At 31.0% G+C, this 24,044-nt stretch overlaps 1 protein-coding gene and 1 long non-coding RNA gene across 3 annotated transcripts in view; both read right to left on the reverse strand.

Annotated features, from left to right (window-relative positions):
• Positions 1-19,213, reverse strand: part of LOC147908151 (uncharacterized) — a 30,685-nt gene extending 11,472 nt beyond the window's left edge. Inside the window, exon 1 of the long non-coding RNA XR_015546773.1 lies at positions 1,513-19,213. This is a non-coding gene — a long non-coding RNA (uncharacterized LOC147908151). The remainder of the gene's footprint in view (positions 1-1,512) is intronic.
• Positions 1-24,044, reverse strand: part of Mmp2 (Matrix metalloproteinase 2) — a 185,824-nt gene that overhangs the window by 88,482 nt on the left and 73,298 nt on the right. For both annotated transcript variants that reach the window (XM_087411496.1, XM_087411495.1), the window contains exon 4: positions 22,835-23,004. In XM_087411496.1, coding sequence (XP_087267622.1) covers positions 22,835-23,004 — 170 coding nt within the window. The remainder of the gene's footprint in view (positions 1-22,834; positions 23,005-24,044) is intronic.

Below are 24,044 nucleotides of genomic sequence, written 5' to 3' on the forward strand. Positions count from 1 at the left end.
CACGGAAAAAAAAATTCTGCAGTTGCTCGAGGAACAATAAAAATTCGATCTATTAATCGAGGGTTTCGAGACTATAGATTCTCGTTTGAAATATAAGCAATTTACAAAAAATTATGTTATATATTATAAAATACATATAAAGGAACTTTTGATCTTACAATTAATTTTTACTTATATCTATCCGTTGATCTTTGAAAGATTTTTTACGATTTTTTAATAAAATGGAATCTTAATCTTTATATTTGATTTAGCTTAATAATCTTTAAATTAATTTACCGATTTCGAAAAAGGCTACTTGAGAATTTTAGAATTGTTAGTAATTATTTCATTCTTTATTTTGAGGGGAAAATTTCGAGGTATAACCTTTTATATATCGTTTTATATATACAGACATTCAAATTTCAAATTATATTTTTGCAAAATCATAATACATTTAAATTTCAGTAAAACAATTTTCTCCATAAATTTAATAAAGTGCATGTGTGGATGCAATATGCTTTGTAAATGGCTATCGTATTCGAAGTATATTGCATTTTAATTTTAAAAAACAGAAATCGCTCGTGGGACAATTGCATTACAAATATGGGCTTCAACCGCAGTTTCAGCTAGGCATTTTTCGCTTATCGTCAAACGTTATTAACTCCGACTAGAATTTTATATTTATGGGAAGCATTTGTTGGTTCGTTTTAAAACCTCTAAAAGACCACCATGATCGAATTTAAGCGAAGGTGGTCGTAAAAGGTGAACCGAGTTGCTACTCGTGTGGGGAATCGTCGTCGGTATGCACGGCAGCGTCAGGCGTGACCACGTTACTAAAGCGATGAATAATAATATTTCACGACCATTAAAAAAAAGTGAGAAGACGAATCGCGCGATGAGTCGCGGCATTATTTCGCTGTCGTTGCGTCGAGACACCTCGCGAGAGTCAGGATTATTCTCATTAGAATAGATAACTTATCGCCGAGAAACGGTTCTCGCCGATCTCACATTGTAAATCTCTCAAATTGGATTTATAACCGGGATTACATTAGTCAGAATAACGCAATGCGCGCGTACATTGTGTAAGTAATCTTACGACTAATTTCTTTTTTTCAAATAAGCTAAACTAATTTTATTGTAGAGAGAGGTAATTTTTACGTCAAAAATAAACGTTTAAATGTGATTAATGATAATTACACGTGTACGTCTTTAATCCTCCGATTTTTTGCATAAAAGTCCAGAATTACGGGGATACTCCTAATCCATTCATAATGCTTTTTAATGTAATGCAATTTCTTTCATTTAACAGGATAATATCGTTAAAATTCAATAATCTTCCATGAAAAGTCAGAATTGCTTTTCATGTTAAACATGTTGCACATGTTTGGTATATATGTGATCTGTTATTTATATATAGACAATGCGAGAAATTACATATGATTTATTCGGAAAGTACAATTGATCAACGTGAAGTAAGTTTTGGCAAATAAATGCTCGACTGTGATTATATTTTAACAATTTAAAACAACTTACTTGTGCAACCGTTAGGGAAATTGACGATCATCTCGGCTTATTTTCGAAAGAAGAAGGTGGCTCACTGAATTTACGGTGAGCTCGAAACGAAGCGGACCGCCGAAATGACCGGGAAGCTTCTCTCCTATGAACGATCGCCCTCGAGATCATCCTCGGTGCCTTCCGCTTCTGCATCGTCCTCGGGAGAGACGCGGCGAACGCGACGCACGCGATACGAAACGCGCCGAGACACTGAGCCGAAACCGGAGTCCGGAACGAGGCCTGGTCACTCCGGAGCGCTTCCAGAAGAGGAAGAGAGGAGGGAGAGAGAAGGGAGAGAGTAGGGAGACACAAACGCGCGCATGCGTCGCGATTACATCGTGGAATTAGACGATTGGGTAGTTGGCGAGATTCGCGAGGATCCTCGCTCCTGCCTCCGATGGACCTCGGAAGAACGCATAGGAATTTGCAAAATTTTCCCCGACCCTTCCGGATTATTTTCAAGTATCAACATATTTCTCGATGTTTCCCATGTTTCTCCATTTCCGAGAATTTGGAAAATGATTATGATCTGAGCTATAATATTTTGCAGGAATGTTATAATAATAAAATCTCAAATAAAAAATTAACAAATTGTAACTATAACATCAAATTGATGAAGGTGTTACTTCGATTTACTTCTTGCAAATTATTAATCGAGTTTTTATCGAATCATTTGAAAATGTCTCAACTTTTATTCTCATCTTGACATTATTAGTATTAATTTTATTATTTTATATTACGAAAACGAAAATATGAAAGATGCAACGGAATCATAGATGTAACAGAGTCGAAGTGATACAGAAATAATATTTGATGTATTTATGCGTATAAAAATGTAATAACTAATTGAAACTAAATATTTATAAAGTGGGCTTTTTAAAAATTACTCCGCTAAATATGTAAATTTTTGATCATTTATAATTATTTGCTGTCATTTCTCTTTCTTTCTCTAATGTAAAGTAAAATGATACAATAATTAATCATATATCGAAAATCAAAAACTAAAATAATTTTCTATTTGAAAATTTATACTCGTTAAATGAAATGGAAACAAATTAAAAATAATTTGATTTGAGTGACATTCATAAATTGATTAAAATATACCAATTTATATTTCGATACTTGTCAGGAATTATTGAGAAATTATGATAGAGAATTATTGAAAAAAAATTACTTAAATCATTAATTTTAAAAATATTCTTCTTATATATAGTTAAACTATTACCCTTGTTTTAGTTCTTTAATCTTTTACGAAGCGAGCATTTGTCGAAATATACATAATTTCCAATTAATATAGAGCATATTAAATTACGCTGATCCTTGATTACATGCGAGATAATTAATAGCACAGTGTTAAAATATGATTGAAATTTATAAACACTTTATTTAAAAAATAATGATATTTAAATTTATACAACTACCGTAGTGTATTATATAATAGTAACATAAATAATGTATCAAGATTCCTTACACCAACACTGAATAAATCGCGAGTGTCGATTATGAATGAGAACAGTAAAAGTAACTCTTCGCAGTCTCCTCCCTCACAATTAAATCCACGATTGCGTAATCGAGAGGTCGGCGATTTGCTTTCATCAGCGAGTTGCGTCCTCGTGAGGAATCTCGCAGCTTTCCTCTTCCCGCGACTCTTTCTTCTTTACGATTATCTCAGGAAGCCAATTCCGTACCTCAGTAAAGACGAAGGAATAAAATGAACTTTCGTATAATTGCATCCGTCGCGTCTCAGAGATCTTCTAATGCGATTTACAGCTCGTCCAGTCAAGAAGAGCAATTCTTCGTCATGGTTTCCAGATAAAATTCACGAGATCACCATTCCGCGACTCGACGTTCGACGATTATTTAATCCTACATTATTAAAGTACCTTTTTACATTCGCGATTATTAGAAAGACTATAAGTAAGGAAAATATTCCAAATATCATTGCACATTTCTTTTTACAGATATTTAATTTAACTAAAAAATTGTAAAATATGATAAAAATAAAAATAGAAATTTGTGACTTCAAGAATAAATAGTAGACTAGACTATAAGAGTCTCCGTGATTATTAGTCCGTAAATAATATATTTATATTTTTATGAGATAATAAGATAATAATTCAAACAATAGAAATGTATAACCAATAAAGTTAACTGCAAACATTTCGATTCTAAATTTAAATCCTCTTTAATGCGGAAGTCAAATGAAAACTGATTTTTAGTTTATTATATTATTGTATTTACACATTTTAATAACCATGGAAGTTTTCATAGGCAATTTACAATTTATAATTTAAAGTAAGATCATTATACTTAAATATCATACATCATCATATTTTTTACATGTTTTCTTATTATATATATAAAACCCGCGATATCTTTTATGCATTTAGACTTTCGTGATAAATGATGATGCTAAGATTAATAAAAAGGTTAAAATTAGAGAAAATGAATTTGAAGGAATTTGGAAGAATTCAAAGCAGGCACCGTTAATTCTTCGCGAAATATAAATCAGAGCGATATCGTTCTACCTACGTAAAACAGCGTTTCCTGCGTTTCATAGTATGTGTCGAGGCTAAACGAGGCGTATTTTTTTCGGCACAAAGACTCCTAAGGTGCGGCAGACGACAAGGGAGGCCATTGTCTCGCGCCCGTTCATTCGCTCGCGATACCCGGCGCACGTACATACATATAATACACTCGAGAGAGCGAGGACTGCGAGGAGGCGTTGTTCCGACTATCGGCGATAATTGTCTCTTATCGAAAGAAAGAGTGCGAGACCCCGAGCATGTGTGCAATTAAAAGTCGGCATGGCATCAGACTAACACCGACGATATTCAAGCTATTCGCTGCCTTCCCACACACGTTTCAACCAGCGATGCTGAATTTTGGCACGCTCTTAATAGAACAACGCGAAGAACATCTCGCTAATCGCGCGGGTAAACTTAATTGACGCGCTTATTTCGTAATGAGAGACATGAGTCGAATAGCAGAACAGCAGAGAAATTTTTATTCTAAACAGTATTCATTCAAGCCATTAAAAAATGCCGTTAAAAAACTTACTAGGAGATCTAAGACATTTTTTACATAAAAAGGGACTATTTTAATGTGTTGTAACATTATAAAATGGAGAATAATGCAATCATTAAACCGCGAAATGTTTGGTGTTTCTCATAGATATTTCTTGCCATGATATGAGCGATGCAACTAAAACTATTTCGATTGAATATATATTTAATTTTCTGATTTTCCTAATTACTGAATTTATAATTAACTAGCAGATGTGATTGTTTCTCGCTGCTCAAAGGCCTCGTTAGAAAATTCGACACACGGTGCTGGTTGAAAAGCACTGAGTCAAGTATTCTTTGAAGCAGCGACCTCGTGTTGCGACGTCGTACACGCGCGTGCATCCGTAATGCATATTCTCCTGCATCTGGTTTCATTTACGACGGCATCGCATTGTGATTACGTGCCGTACAGGTGTTCCTAATGGGTGACAACATCCGAGGAAACTTGAGGCCCGAAATTACTGCGTCTGTTCCTCCCACTCGATACATTGCACTGACGCATGTAATCGAGGATCGACATGTAAAACGCCCTATATCGATTGAAAATTATATTCCGACAACACATGTTCGTTTTATAAAAGAATTAAGATATAAGATTGTATTTTAGTTTATATATATGTATATATAAGCAGACAATGTTCTTAAAATTAACAGTATTTTTTAAAATAATTATATATCATGTATAATTCAATAATTCGATTTAATAATTGCGACTAAATCCACAATCTATGTATAATATCAATAATTTTTTAATAACTCTCTATTATATGATTCAATAATTCCTGACAAGTCGAAGTACAAATAAAATTTATATTTTAAAACATAGATATCGCTGATTAATCATTTCCATTATTCATTCAACGATTAATGAGTATAAGCTCTCAAGTAGAAAATTATTTTATTCTACAGTTTTCAGTGTATATATGATTAATTACACTTTACGAGAGAGAGAGAGAGAGAGAGAGAGAGAGAGAGAGAGAGAGAGAGAGAGAGGATAAGTAATTACAGATTATCAGAAATTTTCCGGTATATTTAACAAAATAATTTTTAGAAAATTTGTAATTAATATATTGTTATTATCCGAGATGCAGCAATTATCGGCACGGATTACACAAAGATAAATGAAAAAAGCGACGTATATACTTTGACATTATCTCTGCGAAGCAGTTTTACCTCAGAAAAGCAGACCAAGATCTTGGTATTAAATAGTTTGTATCACATGACAAATAACAAAATAACTGCGGTTTAATATCTCTCGTCATCCCTTTTAAAACATTTTCTTCCGCCTTTTACTGAGTATCGCAAAATCCGATTATATTATTATTAAAATTCCTAAAACTAAAACTTCCGTTAAAGAATAAATTAAAAAAATAAAACTTTAACGAAAAGATAAAAATTGCGATAGAATGTTAAAGGTAGATAAGAGATCAATTCTATCGTGTATGTTTCTAGTTCTTTCAAAATTTTGAATTTTCGGGAGTCTTTCGCTATTATACTGTAATGTAATCTATTTTAGAGTAATCTATTTTATGATTGACCTGATCCTAAAATGTCATTCAACGTTTCGTCAGCAGGTTGTGCACTTAGATAACTATATGTTAGTTAAAAATATCAACTCTCAAACATTTTCTCTCCAAAACTATCTCTCTCAATTATTCATTTAATTATCTTATTGAAAGCAAATGCAAGTGATATATCGCGTGCTTTTTGTTTCCAAAAACGAAAAATTAACAAAGTAATCACTTAATGTAATCGTCGGACAGAGTCTTCTCTCGAAATCATTATAAAATTCATATGAAATCTCTATACATAATCCGATAATTACATATATAATACAACCACGAGAAATCATTGTATAATATTAAATAAAATCATATATTTTACTAAATGACTTCATATGTAATGAAAAAAATTATTTGTAATTAGATGAAATCATATAAAATCCAATGAAATCATGTAATCTGTGGGACAATATTTCAGTGTTCTAGTGGTTACCCTCTCGCGGAAAATAACTGTAAATCGGCAAATTAACAATATTTAACACATTCCTATGCGAATTTACAATCGCACGTCGCGCAAACACACACACACACACACACACACACACACACATATGCATCCAAAAATATATTTCTCTCAAAACATTTTTGAAGAAAAAACACATTTTTTCTAAGTACGTTAATATTTTACGATATTAACTACTATTTTAGTAGCTTTGATACTACTGAAAGGCGGATGCCATTCGCAAAGGGTGACGGGCGGCGTTGGCGATATCGTCGGTGATAGCGTCGACGATAAATAACAGACTCGAATGTAGATGATAAAACGGTATCGTCAACTAAATATTTCTGGTCTGTGTGGTCCGCGAGATATCTGTTGTACGCGCAATCAACGCTGGCCGCAAACGTTAACGAAAACTGTCACACGGAAAAATTGTACCAAAACCGAGAGAGAGAGAGAGAGAGAGAGAGAGAGAGAGAGAGAGAGAGAGAGAGAGAGAGAGAGAGAGAGAGAGAGAGAGAGAGAGTACAAAAATCTATGAATTTTGTCAGAGCTCGATATTTCGTACATGTATTTTTTATATATTTTTGTATAAAATTTGTTTCTTACCTCAATAAAAAAAAAGATACTGAAATCTACTGGAGATACATGAATCATTCAAGCTTCTTCGCATCCACAGCTTCCGACTCACGACTAGTACTTTTGCAGAGCAGTTGGTTTAGTAATCAGCCGGCTCATTACTAATTCAAGTAAATCGTGCAAGAAGGGAGCATCCTCCAGCCGTTTTCCCTGTAAAGTACGTCGTATCGCGACTGCGAACCACTGCTCTGTTCTTTGTGTGCGGTGCTGACAGACCGCGCCGGTTCTCGTCTGTCGCGTTGCGAACTCAACTGATACGAAACACATGTGGCGAAACACGCGCCCGTTGCGTCGCATATTCTCTCCAACGCCCCCTTCGTACTCGCCTTCTTTTTTTCCGCGACGATAATTCTTTTCTCAGGATACACATTCTCTCCGTCTCTCACTCTCTCCCTTTCGCTACGCGTCGCCGTTATTAACCCTTTCACGCGATATTGCACCAACGCTATTAAACTCTTTCCGGTAACATTAGCGAAAATTTCCACGTTAACAAGAATAATGGATTGCCCGATGGAAATTAACGAAAAAAGCACAAATCTCAATTTAAATTTTGCCGGATTTCTCTGTCCGTTTTTGTAAACGTAGATTACCTTTGATCTCGATTCAACTGATTTTTTTCACCTGTTTCCTTCTCTCTAAATTTCTTGGAATAAAATCTCGTTCCAAAAGAGTGAAAATACAGCCATTTTTGGAGAAGAGAGAAATATTTTCACTCTTCTTAATCTCACTTCTTTTTTTAGAATGAAATCTCTCTCTCTCTCTCTCTCTCTCTCACTTAAAAAAAAACATAATATTTCACTCTCCAAAAATAACTGTAATTTTCTCTTAGAATAAGATTTTATTCCAAGAAATTTAGAAAATTAGAAGTAGAAAAAGATAAAGAGAGAGTAAATTGAACCGAGATTAATAAAATTAGCAAGAATAAAATTTGATCTCGAGATAAGAATAAAATTGCGTTAACAATTTACAGCTTTCCTTTTCTTTGAGAAAAGGTTTTTCATTTTTAGTATAATTAATAATTCATCAACGATTGATATTGCAATAGTTATCCTGGGAAAAAAAATCAATTCGGAACTGTCGAAAGAATTAAACGCTTCGTTAATCCGGGATGACCTGAATTAACAATTTACGATTTGCTATGCGGTTATGGAGAACTATCCTACATATTTTACATCGTACCGTGACACACAATATTATCGAAAATCTGATTGATCACATCACGAGTTACGTTAATTAATCCGCGATAGTATCGCTCAAATTTTCACACACTGGTTTCCATTTCACGTTTCAAGTGAAAGATGAATAAATTGCCGTCCGTCATAGATTTTTATCGATATCTTTTTAATAAGGATTGGGAAGTAATTTATCGTAAATTGAGATTAAAGTTACATTTTTTTAATAATAAATATAATAGCTTCTATCTTTTCTTTCTTTCCATCTTTAACTTAATTACATTTTTAATAACTAATAATTAATTTAATAAAACTTTTTAGTTATTTTAACTTAATAAAATTTATTCCTTAACATATGAGCTGAAAATAAAATGCTTTGTGAACAATCAGTGATCTTGTAATTAAATTACATCTTTGTCTTCACTTTATAAATGCATGTCTATATTGAGAACTAAGTTAAGGGCTTTTAATATGTGAATGTATCTTAATATTGATCCTATAATTTTGATTTCAAATGTAAATATTATATTATAAATAATATAGCAAATAACTGAATGTTTAATATAATAAGTAAAATAATTAAAAAATATTATATATACATATATGTATATAAGATACTTGTATTTAAAATAATAAAGTAAAAAATCATGAAAAAGTAACAAAAAATTAACTAAAAAATAATGTTACTTTTTAACTGTAACTGTAATCTATTACTTTTCAAGATCGGTAACTTACTTTTTAAGAGAAAACATTGTAACTAGTGACTTTCTTAAATCTATTTTTAATACTGCCATTAGCCTCCAAAAGTTTTCCAGATTTAAAAGGTCTTTCTTTTGCAATATAACTCTATATACGAGAATTGTTGGTGATCAATCAAATTTCGTCATGTAGACTGTCATATTACATATCATATTTTCCTCGCTAGTAGATATTTTCTTTCTTTTTTTAATTCAATTTCCCGAAACAGAAGAAGATACATGATACTATCTTTCCCTTCGTAACGTATTCCTTTCGTAATACTCGCAAGTTGCGCGAACTTTTTGTCCAATTTCTTTCCATGTACAACACATGTTACATTTTGCCGAAGAATTTCGATATTAATTCCTGAGTAAAATCGATAATTGATGCGCACAGCAAGATCGGAATTAAATCGTCGATGCTGAACAATCCAATGGTATAAGCGACAACGAATGAAGTGACAAATGCGATTGTCGCTTACGCCATTGGAAACTTGCGTCGCAAGCTGCATAGGACGATTATACACGAGTGCACAGTGCGACAAACGGAGCATGTAGATAAGACCTGATACGCAGACAGACGCAGGAAGAACGTTTCCACTTTCTGACATCCTGCACGGGGTCACGTGACAAAGTTAATAAATCATCCACCGAAGGGGCGAACTTAAACAACTAAGTGTAGTACACGATGACGAAGGATATATAGAGAGCGACAGAAGTGGAAGGAGAGAAGCAAGGAAATTTATTGCATCCTACTGTCATCTCGTTGCCGCGAAAGCAAAGTGACGTGTGCACGCATTTTCACTTGACAGCAATCTCCAGCTTTGACACCAGTTTAATGAAAACAACGACATAACATGTATACAATTGAAAGAAATTGCTTCTTCATAAACACAACAGACGCGCACTATAAATACGCGCGCGCGATTTACTGAAAACACTGTATACTCATTTTTTCTACAGATCGCCATAATTCACAGTCAGAGCCATAATTTTAATTTATTTATTGAACGCGTTCATAAATAATTCATTAATATTTTTCAGAATTTTTCAAAATTTAAAACAAATTATTGTAAATAAAAATTTTGAATTTAAATCAAATTAAAATATTCTTTTAACTCGGAAATTTTTAACTTTTAATTCCAGAAATCAAATTTTGAAAGTCATAAGTTTGAAAAATTAAATTCAATCTTTTTTTAATTTTCGTAATTTCAAATCTTTTTAAACTCTCACAGTAAAAAAACATTTTTAAAAATACAAAAATTTTTTAATCTTAAGAATTTAGAATTTAAGATATTAACATTTTAGATTAAAATAAACAAAAAAGCTTTACTATTAAATTTAAGTTTATTTTATAAATTAAAAATTTTTGTATTTTTACATTTAATTCTATTAATGTATAAATAGATATTTAAAAAATTGAAAAATAGATTTAGATAAAATTCCTTTAACTTAGGTGAAATTTTAGAACTGTGTAGATATCTCTTATAGCGAAGTATATTTATTTTTCTTAATTTTGTAACGGATGACTAGCGCTTTTAAATTCATTTTAGTTCTTGGAGAATTTGTAATAATCGCATTAAGTCAGCTCAGTTTAATTGAATTGCCATTGGTCGTCGTTCAGTGAAATACAGAGAACTCGCGTATAGGATCGGTACGAGCGAAATACTGACTAAAAAGAGAAATGAACAGGATGCAGTAAAATGCAGCAAAAGAGATAAACAAAGATAGAGAGAAAGAGATGGAGAGAGGGGGGGGGGAGAGGACAGAGAGGGTTCGTGTCAAGGGTCGAAGTTTGCACAACGCAAACCAACCTCTCGCGGATAACGCAAACAAACTGGAAGACAATGGAGCACCATGACAGACTGTTGACGACGAGTCCTTTGTTCAGGATCGCCATGAACTCTACGGACAATGGCGGCCAATCATATATCGCACACGATCGAGAGACGTAATCCATCCACACGGGAAAGAGAAATATGAGAGAGAGAGAGAGAGAGAAAGTAAAAGAAAGAAAGAGAGAGATTCCAATTCTTATAATAGGATTTTTCGGCAAAACGACGAGGTTATTGCTACAAACAATAAAGATTATTGTGGCTGACCCGCAGGCCACACAAGAGACGAACACCTTTCCCTCTCTCAAGAGGATCCCTTTTCAGACTCCTGTACTGACACACTGCTTCTCGCAGCTGATATATTGTCCCGCATTGTGTTAATGGCCGTTAATCGTTACATAATAGTTTGTTATCCTATAGACACGTATAGTTAAATCACATGAGAGGCGAGAAGAGCACAAGATATTCTTTTATGTGAAGAGTACAATCACATTGTATATTGATGGTAACAATTAAATCTACAAAGTCCTACTACGATAATATCGGTAATATCCTGTAATGTATCATTATAATCGCTTTTTTTTCAATATTATAATAAATTCTTTTTTCTGTATTTCAATGCATTTACTTATAATACTTTTTTTTATCTTATTTGAAGGAATTTTTACATAAAATACAATAAATTTTTATTTTTCTTTCTCTGTATTCCTATGCCAATTTTCTGTTGACAACAGCCAGGAGTAACAGTCTGTTATATCCAAAAATTATGCTCTTTCATTTTTCTTGATCTACTAATTTTCAAGTCACGATGGCGCATAGCCGTCAGAAATAATCAGATTTTGAAGGGTTCATCCTCCGAGCAACGATATGTTCGACTCTCATCAGTATGGCTACCACTTTCTCGTTTCCTTTTTATCGCACTCACGCGCACCTTGCTCATGTCTTTTCTTCTTTTTACCTTCAACCTCTTTCACATGTCTCTCTCGATCAATGATCCCTCTTTTGAATTTTACGAACTCTGATCTTCTAAGTCTCTAGACTCGCATCTTTGTAGAGAATAAAAAGATATTAACTGAACAATTAAATTCGTTATCTTAACGTATAATTAAATTTTAGCAAATTATACACATACTTATATATTTTCATAATTATCCAATTTTTAAATTATTTAATATCTTTACTAATTTAATTTACAAATCAATTGCTAATATTGTTTCTATGTCTTTTAATAAAAAAATAATTTGTATATAATGGTATATAGTCATATTAATATAAGGAAATAAAGACTGGACTGGCTATATATTGTGAAAGACATGATAAAATTTTTATATAGGATAGTATGGCGTGTCAAAGTCAATGGCACACCAGAATTGTGGTATCGCAACGAAATGTTCGGTTATCAACGCTGTTATTTCAATTTTCCACACACGGAATCCAATCCACTTGGAGCAGCGATTTCGTGCTCGTGCCCCGTTTTCTATCAAATTTAACAAGGCACATAACGACTGCCATCTCCTCACGTATTTCTCACTTCTCGCTGAAGTTCCGACGATCCCATTGTCCGCGGGAAATCGACTCTTGGCCTCGCTATATACTTTTGCTGTAATCCACGAAGTATCATTCTCATTTCGCATTTAATTCATCTCGAACATTTCCAATTGAAAATTATTTTGCACAGTTTCTAATACGAAGAGAAATGTTAAATAAAAAATAAATCATATATTAAAAAATTTATCGTTGTGATGTAAAAGTTTATTTCTCGAAAATAAATTGCTCAAGGAGAAATTTTTTCATCATTGTATTTTTGTTCTGTACAGTATTAGAGATCAAGATTCTTTTCACTTTTTAATAAAAAAGGGTTATATAGAAATAACATAGTTCCATAAAATTCTTTGGATCAATTTATGTCCGTTAAAATAGATTAATTGAAGTTTGCGAACGATGTTAATGAGTGATTAATGAGAATCGATGACCAATGTGCTCGAGGCTCCGATTGCTGAAATTCAAATTATTGAGTCTGGCGGCTATCATTATGGCTGTTTCGACCATAATCTATTTTCCGATCGCTTAATAATTATCTAGCCATCGCGGTGCAATTGCGGGAATTAAATTGGCCCTCAAAATCTATAATGCAGAGATTTTTAATCTCGAAGTTTCTAAATAGAAAAATACTTGAACATTTTTCTCTTTAAACATTAGCTGTGATTGCCAAAATAAAATATATTGTATAATAATAAATAAAACAACTAAATAATAAAATAAAGAAGTAAGATCATTAGCATTTTACATTTACATAGAAATTATTATTTGTAATTAATTGCTAATGCGCAGGTCTTTAAAAAACGAATGATCGTAATACAAAAATAATTCGTGAACTTTTAAATAATTAAAACTCTGAACTCGCTTATTAATGCATACTTATTCAACTTGTTGTATTGAATTCGTCGAAATGAGAAACGTATAAGACTTCATCCTGAAGCGAGAAGTCGAAAACTTTATGTTCCAGTAAGTAAAACGCGATTGTCCATCACGAAGTCGGGTCAATTAGGGCACTTACTCGAGACTTGACCTCTATTTTCCGTGAATTTTTAATTACCGCATGGCAGAAGTTTCACAGAAAAGCTTTTATTCAAACATGCGCGCAAAAATAAGAGAACATTTAAAATAGTACGCTGGCAAAACTCCTTAAACTACACTTATCCTTCATTTAACTAATACCCACACTCATATTTGATGTCTAATTATAGCTTAGGAAAATCGAATTTGGCAAAGCAGACTGGCGTTAAAATTAAACAAAGAATCCTGAAGAGCGTTAAACTCTTAACAAAAATAATACTAATTATTATGATTATCATAAAAAAAATTAAATAATAAAAATATCGAAATTATATATCCAATATTAAACGTTAAAATTAAAGCTTAAAGCTTAAAATTCAAACCATAAACTTTTTTAAGAGATCAACTTTTACAATAAACAGATTAAGTTATTTTAAAATTGTTTTATACGTATACATTTTTTATGTTTTTTATTATAATCTTTATCATTTTAAACTATTATCTATTTTATTTTTTGTATGCTATTTTTTCAGTTAATTCTTGCATTTATAACTTCCTTTTAAATCTACCTGTTTTCTACCTGTATCTCTACCTGTTTTCCAACTCAATAAAATACAAAAACGTTTTGAAATAAAATGTTCTTATTGTCATTACAAAAATATATAACCGCGTACGATTTATTCTCGCGGACATAAATACGCGCGATATGTCGACGCGACATTTGAGTTACAGGATAACGTGCGTTGAAGAGCAATGCTTTATTTCATGGACAGCAGAACCCTGTCGTTCATCAAGTAAGACGACCATTGTTCGAAATGCCGCCGAAATCAGCATTTCGTATTTGATATTTTATTCGCATAAAGATGTCATGAATAAGTAGTGAAACCTCTGATAAACATGTAATTAGATATTATGTATCATCTCATGGTTATTCTGATACTTTTGATTTGATGTCAATCAAATCTTTTCAAATTTCAAGATTTCAAAATTCAATAATAAAAAATATCTTTTTAAATATATATATTTAAAAAGATATTTTTTATATGTTTGTGTATTAATGTTTACTTATAATGCTAATTTTAATGTAATATTAATGAAGACATTGTAAAAGGCAGCTTAATGAATAAAACGTTTTATATGTATGTGTCACATCCAGTATGACTGGAAGAATCAGAAAATCTGAAATGATCCCTTTTCGGGATCTCCAGGTCTCGGTGTTGGCTGCACCAATTTTATTTGGACTAGTCGCAATCGAAAGATACCGATAACATTATTTAATAAAAGTGTTTTTAAATTTTTGATTACGGTTTTAGTTTTCTGAGTTATTTTAATCTAAAGTTTGTTGATGTCAAAACTCCAGATAAAGCTAATGATAAATATCGCGTCGCTTGATAAGATTTCTAATTAAGTTATTTTAGTACAAGATTTCAAAATTTTCATGCATTTTTATTCCAGAAATTCTATTTTTTGTGAATTTTCAATCTTATCTAAAGAAAACAGAAAGATATAGAGAATAATGACAACCAAATCTATAGAAAAACAAAAGAAAAATCAGCACAAGGATAAAACATTTTCTCTTATTCATTGGTGTATTCAGGACATATCTAAAAAAAATATGAAGAAAAAGAAAGAGAAAACGTATTTATAATAAATGTACATTATCCTTCTTTCTGACCGGTAAATTGAAAATACATAATTATCTTGTCTTAACTTTTCCGAGACTGCAGTATATCTATGTGCGTGTTTATCTTATCTTCAAAAATGTACAGTTGCTTTTCTTGTGATAAAATACAGGTCAAAATATTTTTGGAAATTAGATTCTCCACATACTTCTTTTATACAAATATATGTGCTTTAATATGTATATAAATAAATTAATAAAAATTAATAAGTCACTTATTTACAATTTTTCAAGAAATGTGTATATCCAAAAAAAGGAAAATGTATATATACTTATAATTTGCATAAACTCAGAAAAACAATAATTGGTAATATTTTTTATAAAAAGATTTTGCTATCTTTTTTCTTAAAATAATATTACGTATGTTACAATAATACTTTTTAATTTTTTTAATATTAAGTATAATATTGTTTTCTGCCATCGAACAATCTTTAATAATTTTTCTTTGTTAATATTTTATATTAAAAAACTTATGTATTAAAAATATTAAGCTTAAAATAAAAGTAATTTAAAATCGTGCCATTTCCTTCCATTTTTTTTACAATATTAAAGTAATTATTAAATGAATATTTTTTAACATATAAAAAATATAGTCGTCGAAATTCAAGTTAATCGCAAAAATTCTAGTTGCTAGAATAATTTATGAGAGCTCCAATATTATGTCGACGAATTCGTAAATTTTTTCGCGCACTGTAAATAATTCAAGCGTCGCGAATAATAGTCATAAATTTTTTCGTGCAAGTGAGTGTAATCATATTCATACATCAAGAGTCGTAAAATCTGGACCACGAGTGAAGCGCACAGCATAATCCGCGAATATTGTGCAGAATATTGTGCACGTTGATTTTTCCCGGATCGGATATCAAGAAAAATATTCTCGCTGACGAGAAAATACATGGTCGATCCAAACTCATCAATTTGAGATGAAACCTTGTGTATAGAACGCCGCCCTTTGTGAGTAGATGTATAGATCGCCCAATTGCCCTTTAAAAATGTTGACATCTGACCTCGAAAGAACACCTACAATTTTCCACGTATAAATGTCAAACTGCAGAACCAGCAAAATAAAAATGTATCTTTTTCGAGAAAATCCGCAAAAGAAAAAACGTTTTTGCACAGACTTTTAATTATGTAATTTCAAAATTTAACGCGGATTTATACGAGAAATATTATTTTTTAATTTAATATCTAAAAGAAATAATTTACACTTAAAAATATAATTTTTTCCTGCATTATAAATGTTTTTCTCCTAATTTTTAAATGAATGGAAAAATCTTTAAATTAATAAATTAAATAAGCTTGTAAAATTCCAAATTCTTTGTAAAGAAAAAGTAGTGAATGAAATAGCGCCTTTGTAATACAAATTTTTTAATATATAAATGCATGATTCTTTATCGCAAAAAAAGTCGTAAATATCTCTCTACATAATAAGAATAAAAAAAATATTTAGTATAAAAATTTATGTAACAATTATTTTTTTCTTTTTGCAAACAATAGACAATCATTGACTAGATGGCAGCAAAAAGCAAGATTCACATGAGAAATGAGAAATACTGATTGTTAATAGAAACGGAAATTGCGCTAACACATTGTTTTTCTGAGCCTATTATTCGATAATCTCTTGACCGTATCCGAATTACCAATATCGACAAGATGTTCTCTTTTGATTTCAAATATCCTAGCGATAATTAGTAATATCCTGAAACTAGCAATCGAATGCGAATACTTATGTTTCTCGATATTATGAAGATATAATAAAGATATATAATGCGTTAAATTATATTATAATATATATTAATCTTATATACATATATATATATTTTTTGACATAGTATATATATTTATATTGAAATAAAAAATATATATATTAATCTATTCCCTGCCAAATTAATTTCGTTTATATATACTGACTTCTTTTTCTTCTATTATTTACTTTGTTTTGATTGTAATGGAAAAAATCTATGAAAAATTGCCGAGCGTGCCTTTGCAATTTCTGTAATAGAGATGCATATCTCGTGCGAATTGCAAAAGTTGACGTATCTTTAAATGTAATATGTCATATTTTTATATCAATTGCTGCTTTGATTGATAGCTTCAATCTCGACAACACTCGCACAAAAATTTTCTCGCATATGTATTTCCGATTCAATTTGCACTTCGGGCACTCTTTCTTCCGGCAACAGCACACGAGGGAAACGCCATAAAACGACGGTGCTCCAGTTTCTGGCTAGTGAATTTCGCCACATCCGTGTAAAATGCGCGAAAATGTTTCGCTTACTGCGGGCAGAATGAGCTACCATTTCAACATAATGCGCGTAATATTTCAAACGTGAGAAATCATACGGAGCTTTTGTTAAGAAGCGACTTAATATAGCGGTTCTGTCACAGAGCACTTTATGGACACTAATAAAGTATGAGAGAAAATATCTTAATACGACAAAGACGTTTTGAACAATCGGATTAAATAAATTAAATTTATAAACGTGTAGTATAAATGGTGTAAGTAGTAGTATAATTTAAATCTTTTTATAAGAATTAGCAAAACAAATTTATAAATTTTTCAACAAACGTCCATTTGTTCTCCGCGACGTTAAATATTCCATTACACAAAATTGCACATTACAAAAAATTTGTGGAAAAAAGCTCTCCAAGAAGGACTGAGATTTCCACTAACTTGGTTAATTTTGCTCCCAGCGTGGGTTTGGCTACGAAATTTTTCATACTCTCCAGTTGCGGGGGCGCCTTCTTTTATGCATTCGACTTCGATATTGAATAAAGTTAAATGAAGAAAAGAGGAGAATGAAATAAAAAGAAAAATAAAAATAAATAAAGAAACGGAGGTGAAAATATCAAACCAATCTTTGACCTTTTCACGAAAAAACTAACTTCCTGTCACTTGGGGAACGTATAACACCGTGTCAATACTTTGTACGTTGCTATTATTTAGTCGATTTCTACCTGAAAAATTCACGGATATTTCCGATTAAATAATTCGTGAATTCTTGTTTACGAGATCATTAAGAAAATATTTATTTAAGACCCTTGAGTGTTTTTACGGCGTAGCAACGATAATGGAGTCGCACTAATTATTTCGATGTATAAAGAGCAGAAGTTATAAAAGCTTATTTTTAAAAACAGCGGAAAACAAAGTTAGGCTTTTAGCACCTAAAATATTATATAATTCTCAAATAGACAACTGCATTTTATATTCTAACAATAAATATATGTTTTCTTCGTATGTGTGTATTTATATTTCTAATTAAAATATGTACATTTTATTAAAAAATTAGTTTTGTATCCTATAATAAGAAAGGAAAATTAATTTTATTTTATCAACACAATTAATAAAGTAATTTTCCTCATAATGTATCAATAATATAATCGATAAAAATATCAATTTTTTCACTTGTTATATAGATGTAATTTGCAGATAAAATTTTCCAAGTAAACAGTGTTCTTATTTCTTTTTATTCCTTTACTTAATATTCCAACGCGATCGAGCGAAACATTTTGATACCATGCTGAAAACGTATTCTCCTGATTTTTATAGAGCAACTTTTCTCTGATATATCGCAAAGACAAACACGATGGATCAACTTCCGACTTTCAGCTTTGGGGATTTATCTTTATCTCCTCAAAGTCCAGTTGACTATACAAACCGTCGCGTACAAGACGACAACGAATCCTATGTTTTCGCGGCTCACGTAGTCAACCCTGGAAACATTCTATCCCGTAAACAGTGACAGTTCTTAAGCCAATACTGCAACATCTCCTATTGTCCAGAATTCTAAATCACATACAATTTTCATATTGCAACTGTTCCATATAACGACAGCCCAGTATATAAGATATTTGTTACACTAATAGTTACTATTTTTTAAGTATTATAATATTATAATTTCAAAATTGTAAAATATGTAATTTTCTTCAAATATAATATAATGAAATATGAAAACAATGTTTTGCGTTATAAAAATATTAATAAAGCTTGGATGTGATTTCTTTAAAATATTATTAAATATCTTTCTTGCATTATATTCGATGATTTATATATATATATATATATATATATATATATATATATATATATATATTAAAAACTGAGTTTCTTAGCTACAAGATTTTCTGCTAGTATAAAGGATTAGAATATATAAAATTGAATTTTACAATCATATTTTTAGCATTTATGCACTAAAATAGATTACAAGAGGTATAAAGCGCTTTTATGGATTTCTATATTCTAAGTAATTTCTAATTTAATAATTTCTATTTTTCTTAATTTCATTTTTCTATATTCTAAAAAATTTCTTTGTATCAGTTGACTCTATTATTACTGAGAGTAGTTTTATTAACGACATACATGACAACATTGAAAATTTAATTGCCTTGATGATTTCTATGACAAACATCTACAAAGATTCATAAGACTGCTTCCAGGGTCATATTGCATTTGCTTACTTCAAGGAACTAAATTTGTAACATGCGATTATTATAATTGCGTTATTAGTTTTAATTAAAATATTTGTTCAACATTGAGAATTGAGCCGATTGGGGTCGAAACGTTTATGCTTAATTATTGTTTACATATTATGTTATCAATCTTGATCTGTTGTTTATAAAAAACTGTTTAGCAGAAACTTCCAGTTTGATACGAAGCCCTTTTGATATTATTTGTTTATTAAAACTCTGTTCTAAATTATTAACTTCCATTCAAGTACTTTACTTAAATTTTAGAAGAGGAAAATGAAATTTATGGGGACGAAAGCATATAAAATTCACGTTCGAAACTCCAAAGACGTCGTTAATTTCGACGAGTTACTCGCTTGGAAGATCGTGAAGAAAATTAGCGGAAGTGCCGTCGCCGTTAATTTCTTACCCCACATTCTCTATTAAGACACAGAGCTTGTCTCTATTCTAATTTTTTCCCGTAGTTAAAATCCCGCACTTAAAATCGCACTTAATTGCAAATGAAAAAAAAATAATTTCTGTTAATCATAAAAATAATTATATGTTTAAAACGACAAAATATAAGTATTTTTACTACAAAGGTTCATTTAAAAAAAAAATTCATCAGATCGAGAATAAGATTTTCAAGACAAATGAATTATTAAATGCGCAAAATAAAACCTTTATATAAAGAAATTCACTTAAAAATAAAATGAAATAAAAATACGAATTATTGTAAAATGGAATTTTTAATGCACAGAGTCGCAAACTTCTCTCTATAAAAAAAAAACTCGTATCTTCCTTTGATATCAAGTGCATCGGAAGGAACAAATAGAGCCTAGTTAGGAAGGCAAACGAACCCTCGTTTTCGGCACGCGCGAAAATCTGTCAAATTTGCCCCCATCGAAATTGTACACAAAGGGCTGGTTGTTCGGCTTTGGCCTTTTTGCATGGATTCACTGAATTCGTGAGGGAATTGTAGCATGATAACCGGATAACGAAGTTAATTGCTCGATCTGTTCAATCATGTCGATACGCACTTTAATTTGGGTTCGGCCACCGTAGAATTTTCCGGCGAGAGTGAAAATTACGTTTTTCGTGGTCTTTCTCGTTGCCTACAGAAGATCCGGTTCATTAAGATGGCTAATTAACGGGCTCACTGTACGATTCGAGCTAATTAGCATACATGAATATTAGCGACCACGCTAAATATCGTACAAGATAGTAACAGTCACGAAGAGTGCAACTCGAGAATACGTAAATGCATTTTAAACAATGTGGCAGTTAATTAACGAAAATAATAGCGATAATAAATTAGGAGCCGTAAGAAAAACAAGCAATTCTGTCGATTTTAACATATTTTGTTTGTTCAATGATAATAATTGTTTCTTTTTTTCTGCTAAATATAGTCTAACAAATTTAAAGTTTCAGGACATTTATGATGTTCATTAAAAATTACACAAATTTGCAAAGTGATATACATAAACACGATAAAAAGTAAAAATATATTGATATAAATGTGCAATGTGTGTAATGCATGTATCATAAATTGAAATTGCATCGTTAAAAATAAATCTTTTCTACATATTATTTCAACTTTTATATATTATTTTATCTTCTATAATATTTCAAAACGTATAATTATCAAAAAATAATTAAGCGACAATATTAGTTAAATAAATTACATTTTTTATATCAATAAAAAAATTAGAATTTTTATAGCTAAGTTTGTGTAAAAATAAGATAAAATGTCGCAATCATGACGCAATAAATACAAATTATTCCGATAAATAAATGTAAATGCGAATTATTTCATAATTCAATATTTTGTTTAATTAACTCGGTTTAATTATAAATCAATAAAGTCACATCTATCAATTGATTGGTAGAGGGTGCCACATGACGCATCAAAATAAAGCCGATATTGCAGCTATTCTTCGTATCAACGTGAATCTGTTAGTTTTCTGTGATACCGGCATGATTCAAGTCAACAGAGATCTGTTTTATCGTTGACATTCAATACAATTAAATTAAATACAATTAAAATTAATTTTAACATTCGCAAATATTAAAATTAATTAATTCTTCAAATTCAACTATAAATAATAAAGAAAATAATTAATTAATACTATATTTATTAATAAATTTAAATCACTAAGCGTAAATATACGTCTTGATCACTAATCATACTGATCACTAATCAATATACTAGTTTCTTTTTCAAATTCTTCAATTGCATATAAAGAGTAAATAAGAAAATGTTATATCTCTTATTTTTGTATATCTATTCGGAAATCTCAGCTGAAACGATGATATTAATATATATTTATCAAAATAAAATGTATTTTTAAACTACACAAATTTCTGAGGAAACATTTTGTTTAAAAAATTAAACAGAAAAAATGTTACATGTTAAAAATAAAAGGTATGTTTTCGAAGCCTCAAGTATTTAAAATTCACAGCATGTTCTGATAACGGAGATTCGCGTGTCAAGAAAAGCAAATATCATCTTGGCATGCTAAAGCGTGTCTAATCTTTTCAAGAAAATGCTCTTGCAGCACCGTTCAATTTGCGAGAGATTTCAGAAGGTTCGCCTGTTGGCCGAGTACCAACAATGTCAATGGCATTTCCGAGTCGGGTTAGTGCGTTAATGCGGGGCGAGGTCCCAACACAAGGAAGCTCGCAATTAAGGGGCCAGACATCCTGTTTAGAGCGACTCAGACCAACAGGTATCCCACAGATGAATTATCGTCGTGCCGAGAAACACGGGGGATATTATTATCGTTCTCCTCGACGAGCCGCGAATAAATTCGTCCACCAGTTTTCATCGCCAAATGAAAATCATTGCATCTCAAAGCGTGACTTGCAACTCATCCACGACCTCGTCGATGAAATTATACGGATTCTTGAGTAACGATTTTCAATCAAAGGTAAACTGCATAATTTTGTTCTCGATTTGCCCAGATAAAAATTGAGATATATTAATATAATATATTTAATTATAATATTTTAATATATTTAAATAATAGTTTAATATATTTTAAAAAGATAGTGTTTTTGTTAATCTCGTCTTATTTTACATCTGATTTATGCCGTGTTTTACTGTTCTCAATAATTGTATTGTATATTAAGACTACTCTATTTCGTCGATATAAAAAGGTATATTTACCTCCAGGTGAGATTTCGATACGGCCATTGTTGTCCATGGATGGTGAAACGCTTATGCCTTGTCTTGGCGAATCTGGGATCTGGATGATCCGCTACTCCGCATCTCCTGGCCTTTATTAACTTCTTTGTTGCCTCGTCAATCTCCCCTGTCACGGGAATACCACCGAATTTCTAAAAATTGGAAAGATACACGATTCATCAGAATTTAACATATTCGTAAAATTGAAATTTTATTTTAAATCTACATATATATATATATATATATATATATATATGAAATTTTATTTTAGGTATCTAAAAAAAATATCACAAATTGAAAATTTCATTTATTTTATATATCTATTATATATTTATTTTATCAATATTTTTAATCAATATTTTTAAAAAATCGGGAAACACTGGAAATTGTAAATATAATTATTTGCAATAATACCAATTATCCTTTTCCATAATAAGTATCTATATTTTCTATGAAAAAAATTATAAATCAAAATAAATAAATATATAAAATATTTATATTAAAGATAGAAATATATTCTTCTCTCCTTTTTATTTGTTCTTTACATATAAAATTTAATATAACATTTTTAAATAAAAGTATGGAATATAATAAATAATCAATGAATCTATGTTGCACTGCAGTTTGAATTAATATCTCCCTTTAAATGATAAGCGTTTTAAACAATAAATATTCCCTTTTATCATTTGCGCAGCTTTTCTCGGAAAACATCGCTTTCTCTAGTTTAAGAAGATTTTTTTATATCTTTTTGAACAGAGATAAACGCTTTCGAACATTTCAACCAGAAACGCGCCCGGAATCTGACAAACGTGATTATCGATAAAACCATCGAAAGACATAGTCTACAGATGGAACTCGAGCTTTAGATCTGAGATTAGAATATGCGAAGCATTCCAATGAGTTTCATCCCGCGTTTGAGTTTGATCCCATCGATCAGCAATCCATCGAACTCTATTTGCTCTCAGACAATGATTAAGAATGCAGACATTTGCGAAAGAAAAATAGTAAGAATGCTCTCACGCGTTCACTCAATGAAGATTTGCATGTGAATCGAGAATAAGGATATATAGCTGCATTTGACGAAATCCCTCAGAACATTTGCTCCATTTTTCTTTCGACAGAATTCCTATCGATTCGCTTCCAGAGAATCGATGGATAGCATTTTCGAGATAAATAAAGAAATTCACTCTAT

This window comes from Acromyrmex echinatior, chromosome 11 (genome assembly GCF_024713525.1).
Source record: "Acromyrmex echinatior isolate Ae372 chromosome 11, ASM2471352v2, whole genome shotgun sequence".
NCBI classification, from domain to species: domain Eukaryota; kingdom Metazoa; phylum Arthropoda; class Insecta; order Hymenoptera; family Formicidae; genus Acromyrmex; species Acromyrmex echinatior.